The sequence below is a fragment of the Lepidochelys kempii genome, chromosome 14, assembly GCF_965140285.1.
Source record: "Lepidochelys kempii isolate rLepKem1 chromosome 14, rLepKem1.hap1, whole genome shotgun sequence".
NCBI lineage: Eukaryota > Metazoa > Chordata > Testudines > Cheloniidae > Lepidochelys > Lepidochelys kempii.
Genome location: NC_136393.1, coordinates 3,154,450 through 3,162,190, shown reverse-complemented (window position 1 = coordinate 3,162,190; position 7,741 = coordinate 3,154,450). Strand labels below are relative to the sequence as shown.

At 54.5% G+C, this 7,741-nt stretch overlaps 1 protein-coding gene across 2 annotated transcripts; it reads left to right on the top strand.

The window, feature by feature from the left end:
* Nucleotides 1-2,052: 2,052 nt before the first annotated feature.
* On the top strand, nt 2,053-5,677 carry ACTG1 (actin gamma 1). 2 transcript variants are annotated; one of them, XM_073310181.1, is made up of 6 exons: nt 2,053-2,159; nt 3,036-3,168; nt 3,287-3,526; nt 3,809-4,247; nt 4,436-4,617; nt 4,722-5,677. In XM_073310181.1, exons 2-6 carry the CDS (start codon nt 3,046-3,048, stop codon nt 4,863-4,865), a joined length of 1,128 nt encoding a protein of 375 aa, XP_073166282.1. In that variant the 5' UTR covers nt 2,053-2,159; nt 3,036-3,045; the 3' UTR covers nt 4,866-5,677. The 2 variants fall into 2 exon arrangements, with proteins under 2 accessions (XP_073166282.1, XP_073166283.1); XM_073310182.1 differs by having other exon boundaries at nt 2,060-2,159; nt 3,033-3,168.
* The last annotated feature ends 2,064 nt before the right edge of the window (nt 5,678-7,741 follow it).

Below are 7,741 nucleotides of genomic sequence, written 5' to 3'. Positions count from 1 at the left end.
ACCCGGTGCCCGGCACGGGGCAGTGAGCCCTTTGGGGCACCCGGTGCCCGGCACGCGGCAGTGAGCCCTTTGGGGGAAACAGTGCCTGCTATGGATGGTGGTGTCATTGCAGCACACATTGCGTGGCCTGGGGGGCACCACTGGGGTACACACTGCAGGGCCCGGGGGTGCCATTGGGGCACACGGCACAGGGCCCTGGGGGTGTCACTGGGGCACAAAGTGCAGGGTCTAGGGGTGTCACTGGGGTGCACATCCCAGGGCTGTCATTGGGCACACGGCCCAGGGGTGCCACTAGGGTGCACGATGCAGGATCTGGGGGTGCAATTGGGGCGTACAGTGCAAGGCCTGGGCGTGTCAGTGGAGTGCAGGGCCTGCGGGTGTCGCTGGGGCACAGGGCCCGGCGGTGTCACTGGGGCGCACGGTGCAGGGCCCGGGGGTGCCATTAGGGCACAAGGCGCAAGGTTTGGGGGTGTCATTGGGGTACACGGCGCAGGGCCCGGGGGTGTCACATGGTGCAGGGCCCAGGGTGTCACTGGGGCACACGTTGCAGGGTCTGGGGGTGTCACTGGGGGGGCAGGGCCCAGGGGTGCCATTGGGGTGCACAGCTCAGGGCCCGGGGCTGCCACTGGGACATGCGGTGCAGGGTTTGGGGGTATCATTGGGGTCAGGGCCCAGGTGGTGTCCCTGGGTCGCACGGTGCAGGGTTTGGGGGTGTCCTTGGGGCACACGGTGCAGGGTTTGGGGGTGTCAATGGGGTGCACGGTTCAGGGCCCGGGGGGTGTCCCTGGGTTGCATGGTGCAGGGTTTAGGGGTATCAATGTGGTGCATGGTTTAGGGCCCCGGGGGGTGTCCTTGGGGCACACTGTGCAGGGTTTGGGGGTATCATTGGGGTGCACGGTTCAGGGCCCGGGGGGTGTCCCTGGGTCGCACAGTGCAGGGTTTGGGGGTGTCCTTGGGGCACACTGTGCAGGGTTTGGGGGTATCATTGGGGTGCACGGTTCAGGGCCCGGGGGGTGTCCCTGGGTCGCACGGTGCAGGGTTTGGGGGTATCAATGGGGTGCACGGTTTAGGGCCCCGGGGGGTGTCCTTGGGGCACACTGTGCAGGATTTGGGGGTACCATTGGGGTGCACGGTTCAGGACCCGGGGGTGTCCCTGGGTTGCACGGTGCAGGGTTTGGGGGTGTCCCCGGGTCGCACGGTGCAGGGCTTGGGGGTGTCCTTGGGGCACACTGTGCAGGGTTTGGGGGTACCATCGGGGTGCACGGTTCAGGACCCGGGGGTGTCCCTGGGTTGCACGGTGCAGGGTTTGGGGGTGTCCCCGGGTCGCACGGTGCAGGGCTTGGGGGTGTCCTTGGGGCACACTGTGCAGGGTTTGGGGGTACCATCGGGGTGCACGGTTCAGGACCCGGGGGTGTCCCTGGGTTGCACAGTGCAGGGTTTGGGGGTGTCCCCGGGTCGCACGGTGCAGGGCTTGGGGGTGTCCTTGGGGCACACTGTGCAGGGTTTGGGGGTACCATCGGGGTGCACGGTTCAGGACCCGGGGGTGTCCCTGGGTTGCACGGTGCAGGGTTTGGGGGTGTCCCCGGGTCGCACGGTGCAGGGCTTGGGGGTGTCCTTGGGGCACACTGTGCAGGGTTTGGGGGTACCATCGGGGTGCACGGTTCAGGACCCGGGGGTGTCCCTGGGTTGCACGGTGCAGGGTTTGGGGGTGTCCCCGGGTCGCACGGTGCAGGGTTTGGGGGTATCAATGGGGTGCACGGTGCAGTGCCCCGGGGGGGGCAGTGGGCTGAGCTGTGACTGAGACGCCCGGGTCCGGCCCTGCCCGCGGCTAGGCTGCGCTGGGGGAGCGCGACCCCCGCACCCTGCAGCCCCCCGGCCTCCCCTCCCCCGACTCGTTTTCGATGCAGGGCGCGCTGAGCAAGGGAGGCGGGGCCAGGCCCGCCAGCCGCCCCACGTGGCCTGGGCCGCGCCAGCCAATGGGAGTGCGTGTTTCTGAAAGATCTCCATATATGGCTATGTTCTCGGCCGGCGAGGCGGGGCCGGCGCCCCCGGGTATAAAAGCGCGGGGGTGCGCGCTAGACGGTCTCACTCAGCCGGCGGCAGCAGACCTGGCAGCTTCGCGTTCCCCAGCACCGAGAGAAGCCGCCTCCTCCCCGCAGGTACTGCCCGCTCCCCGGGCCAGGGGGTCCTTGGGCCGGCCGGCCCGCGGGGTGCCCGGCCGCCTCCTCCGCCGGCTCGAGCCCCGCAGCCGCCCATTGCGGCCGCCTCGCCGGAGGGGGGCGAGCACGGGGCTCTCGCCCGGCGGGCCCCAGAGCAGCGCGCGTGTCTCTCTCTCTCACCCCCCCCCCCCCCCAGTCCGGTTCGCGGTGGTATCGCCCGGCCAGCCGTTTGAATGGCGCGAGTCTGTGGGTGGGCCCTGGCCGGGCAGGGGCTGTGATTGGTCCCGCTGGCGGTGACGTCACGAAGCGGGAGATTTGAATGGGCGGGGGGGAGGGCGCTGCGGCTGTTGGGGGAGGGCGGGACTGCTGCTTGCGCGGGCGAGGCTCCGTGGGGCGGGGCTGCCCGTGGCCCGGGGAGGGGGGTGCAGGGACAGCTGGGCGGGGCAGCCCGCAGCCTCCTCGTTGCTCTGGCAACAGGCCCCTGGGGCTCTGGGTGGGGCGCCCCGGGCAGGGGAGGGGGGCGGCTGGGCCGGGCCCCAGCCCTGACCCTGCTGCCCTCTCCCTGGAGCTGACCCCCCCCCCCCCGGCTGCTGGGGTGGGGCCTGGCTGCTGGGGCAGGACTGTGATGGGCCCTAAAACGGGGCCTGACCTGGGGGGGCTCGATGCTCCTGGCCAGCGCAGCCTCTTGTGGCCAAAAGCTTGAGTCTCTTGGGGGGGGGCCCTTGGGTGCAGGCCCTAAGGCGGCCCACGCCCTGGGCCATGACTGGGTGGTGGTCCTGACCCCGGTGGTGGTCCGGGGCTGAGTGGCAGCTGGTGCGCTGGAAGAGGGCTGGATCTCAAGTGTTGCTGACCCAAGGCTGTTCCTGTTTCAAGCAGATTCTCCAAGATGGAAGAAGAAATTGCAGCGCTCGTCATTGACAATGGCTCTGGTATGTGCAAAGCTGGCTTTGCCGGAGATGATGCGCCTCGGGCTGTGTTCCCCTCCATTGTTGGACGCCCAAGACACCAGGTTAGTAGCCCAGCAGTGGAATGAGTGCTGTTCAAATGAGAGCATTCTAGTAGAAGACTGCCAGATATTATAAAGATGGGGGTTCTTAAACTTAGGGCTTCTCTTTTTCGTTTTAAAGGGTGTCATGGTTGGCATGGGGCAAAAGGACAGCTATGTAGGTGATGAGGCCCAGAGCAAGAGAGGTATCCTGACTCTGAAGTACCCTATTGAACACGGCATTGTCACCAACTGGGATGACATGGAGAAAATCTGGCATCACACTTTCTACAATGAGCTTCGTGTGGCACCTGAGGAACACCCTGTTCTGCTGACAGAAGCTCCCCTGAATCCCAAGGCCAACCGAGAGAAGATGACACAGGTACCCTTGCTACAGTACAACAGTGATCTACTTTCATCTGTTTTTTCACAAACCATCTCTGAGTTATGACATCTTTTAAAAACCAAGTGTTCTTTCAATATTTTCAGGATTCTGTACTCCTGGCATTTCCTTCTTGAAGTCTCAGGTTTCTTTTGTCTATTTCTGCCTGCTTTCTTTGCTTTTTCCTTTCTCAACACATCAATTTTTGCATGCCAGCATGTTTTCTAACATTGGCTTGAGGGATTTTTATTTCTTGTAGTAAAACAACTTTTCTCTTTCTAGATCATGTTCGAGACCTTCAACACCCCAGCCATGTATGTTGCTATCCAGGCAGTGTTGTCCCTGTATGCCTCTGGCCGTACCACTGGTATTGTTATGGACTCTGGTGATGGTGTTACCCATACTGTGCCCATCTATGAAGGTTACGCTCTGCCCCATGCCATCCTGCGTCTGGACTTAGCTGGCCGAGACCTGACAGACTACCTCATGAAGATTCTGACAGAAAGAGGCTACAGCTTCACCACAACAGCTGAAAGGGAAATTGTACGTGACATAAAGGAAAAGTTGTGCTATGTTGCACTGGATTTCGAACAGGAGATGGCTACTGCTGCTTCATCTTCCTCCCTGGAGAAAAGCTACGAACTGCCTGATGGTCAGGTGATCACCATTGGCAATGAGAGGTTCAGGTGTCCAGAGGCCCTCTTCCAGCCATCCTTCCTGGGTAAGTATCTGCCAAACCATATTGAGGACCAATCCTTGTCTGGAACACTAGTGATTCAGTGAGACTCATGAACAGCAAGTGTTATCTTTCCAGTTTGCCTGTGATTGCAACCTAAAGCTGGGGTTGGGATGGTGCTTTTGTAGTTGAGTAGCTACCTGTGTACTAAGTCTGACCACTCCTGTCTCTAGGTATGGAATCCTGTGGCATTCATGAGACCACTTTCAACTCTATCATGAAGTGCGATGTAGATATTCGAAAAGACCTGTATGCCAACACAGTATTGTCTGGGGGTACCACAATGTACCCTGGAATTGCTGACAGAATGCAAAAGGAAATCACAGCTCTGGCACCCAGTACAATGAAAATTAAGGTAAATAATTCTCTCTGAAAGAATAGAGCAATGTGTTATGGAGGGTGACTATCTAGAAAGGCAATCTTGGCAACTGACTGACATCTCCTCTTGTTTACATTTAGATTATTGCTCCACCTGAACGTAAATATTCTGTCTGGATTGGTGGCTCCATCCTGGCTTCCCTCTCTACCTTCCAGCAGATGTGGATCAGCAAGCAGGAATATGATGAGTCTGGCCCATCCATTGTCCACCGTAAATGCTTCTAAATGGACTGCTAGCAGATGCACAGCATTTGCTGCATGAATTTTCACTAGTATATGTTTGCCTGGGCAAATTTATACACTTCATGCTAGCCTCATAAAACTGGAATTAAGCCTTCTTTCAAAAGAAACTTGCCCTTGGAAAGTCTGTATCTGAGACAAAGATCGGTGTTGGATTGAGCTGTCACTGATTTGACCCTGTAGTCAAGTTAACTGGTCCCTTGGTATACATATTAGCATAATACCCTGTACATATCTGACCTAAACCTTGGTACAGGTGCCATCACTCCTGTGACAAAATGCTAGGGATAACTTGTATTTGTGGAAGAGAATCTGCCTGTGACACTGTAGTTCTGATAGCTGGCTAGTATTGACTAGTGGCACCTCATTTAAACTCTGCAGGGCTTGAGACTGATTTGTACAGGGTATTTGAGGTCAGACTTCCAATACATACAGCGCTAAGTATTCCAGATTTTGGTATAGAGGCTGGTAGGAGTTCATCAAAGAACTTCTGTTGCTGCCGTTCTAGCAAGGCTGGAAAAAATTGTCCAAGCCTTATGAACCAGTTTTCATTTTCTTAGCCCTCCTGTACCCCAGCAGAACATCCTTGGGGCAAAAGTTACTCAACTTAAGTTGCTGCAACTTTGCATTTACACCTGTAAATTTTACACCAAGTTTAATTTATGTAAGATTTTTGTATGTTGCCTTAATGTTCTCACATGACAGTAGAAAACCAAAATTTGTAAGTCATCCTGAAGTTGAGAAATTGTAATGCCCAAGACATCGTGTAAGGGAGAATAAAGCGCTGCAGTAAACTATTCTGGGTGTGTGTCTCTTCAGAAGGGGAGAAGGATCTTGGACTCCCATGTCCTGGGTTAGACTTAAATAGTGTGCAAGTTTTGTTAAACATTCAGTGACATTCTCAGTTTCTTGTACAGGCTTGTCTGACAGCTCGATTTGTCAAGCTCAAACTGGCTTCCTTGGCCTACGCTGGCTCTAAAGCCAAACCTCTCCTTTCCTACCTTAATTGCTAGCTTTTTTTCAGACAATGACTTGATCCTAATCTAGAGCTCTAAAAATGGAATTTCCTTGCCAAGGAAGTCTGATTTATTAGGTAATGTCTCAAGCTGGTCTAGATCCACAGGCTTCAGAATAATTTCAAGTTCTTGGTCTCTCTGTGGTCTCTAGTACAGGTATGAGAAACATCCCCTGGCTTGTGTGGCCTGGTGCCACTAAACACCAACAGCATAACGAATCAACATTGATCCGGCCCTACTGGCTTACGTGGGGGGAGAGAGGATACTGAATGTCCATTAATGTTTCTGACTTCTGTTAAGCCAGCTTGAATTTTGCATAAAGAGCAAAGCAGGGTGAATGTCTCTCTAGGACACATGAGAGCTTCAGAGATGTTACATCAGTTGGTGATCCTTGAAGATAGGAGTGGACTACTCCATTGGGCCAAGCAAACCTTCTTGGGCTCACTAACTCCCTCAAAGCTAGTGGAGGGGCAAGAAAGCATCTTTAGTTAGGACAGCCCTTCTTCCCTACTGCAGGAAAGGTGATCTGTTAACACCATTATTCATGGAGATCCTGCTGTGAAAGGGGCACACAACAGAATCACAGTCCTGGGAGCTTGGCTCCAGGGCTACCCAACTCCCTAGCAGTGCTGAGTCAACTCTTCCCTGTAATGACTCATACTGGTGCACAGAGCAGTAACTAGATGCCTGATTATTCCCCTCTCCATCAGAAAAACCCAGCAGCTCCTGGTAACTTGAGTAGTATAAACATGTTAATGTACTTCACTACCTGAATTTCTGAACCTTCCTTTCACTGCATATATAATGGTTGTAATAGCTAGGGGCCTTGATGCCCCATGCATAGGTCTTGGCCCTAGAAATGCTAGTAACTTCTGGCCTGTGTTCAGGAGTGATCCTGCAAACGACCCATTTCAGTCTGTGGCTTAAACTTCAGTTGCTCTTTGGCAGGGTTGTTGGAAGTTGATGAATTCAACAAGTGTGCCTACTTTTGCCAAGGATGAAAGTTCTGATGGATGGAAACCTATAGGGTTTGAAATAGACAGCTCACTTCTAGAGCTTAGCATCAGTGTGCTTCCAGTTGGTAGGCAGTTGCCTTGTTGCAGAAGAGATGAGTTTTCAGCCATATGCAAAGGTGCCATGTAGAAAACTAGATGGTTTCCATAACATGGAGCATTCAACAGAAGGCTGTAAATTTCAATGTGCTGCACAAACAGTAGCTCATAGAAAATCCCTGCATGGTAAGTATTGTTCTAAACGGGAGAAGAGATGCTAATTAATTGAAATACTGAAGGTCTTGCAGTGAGTCAGTGGCAGAGCTGCAATTGGGTTCTTGCATTTGCTTCTCTAATTACTGCTGTACCACTGTTCAAAACCTTGCAGTTAAATGTTAATCAGTGGTGCTGCTGTGTTAAAGCTCCATGGCAACTGGGTTTACAGTCTAACATAACTTTCCTTGTCACACACAAGCTGCTGTGGCAAATAAATCAGCTTTGCAGTTGGGGTTTTGTACAATGATGCTCTGATGAACTGCGTGCTTCTCAGCCACTTAGTCTTTCCTTGCAAATAGAAATAAGATGATCAGCCACCCCTGGGGCATGTGATGATGTGGGGTAATGAGTATGGTGAGGTTGGGGCAGGGAGGGCAATAAGCATAGGCTATTGGGGTGGCTGCAGATGTAGGGGATTGGGCTGTTACCTTATGGGTGTTTTGGAGTCCTAAGCTAAGGAGAGCAAAATCACATGATTTGAAAAGCAGAACTCAACAAGGCTGCTTGGCCCAGATCCACAGAGGTATTTAGGCTCCTCCTTTCCATTGGTCATCTGGGCCCTTGTCACTCACAGCTA

What these genes read in the sequence shown, in the direction of transcription:
- ACTG1 (XM_073310181.1), top strand. Translation starts at nt 3,046, where the DNA reads ATGGAAGAAGAAATTGCAGCGCTCGTCATTGACAATGGCTCTGGTATG. An exon ending in ACCGAGAGAAGATGACACAG is followed by an intron (nt 3,527 to 3,808) that starts GTACCCTTGCTA and finishes TTCTCTTTCTAG; the next exon opens with ATCATGTTCGAGACCTTCAA. An exon ending in CTTCCAGCCATCCTTCCTGG is followed by an intron (nt 4,248 to 4,435) that starts GTAAGTATCTGC and finishes TCCTGTCTCTAG; the next exon opens with GTATGGAATCCTGTGGCATT.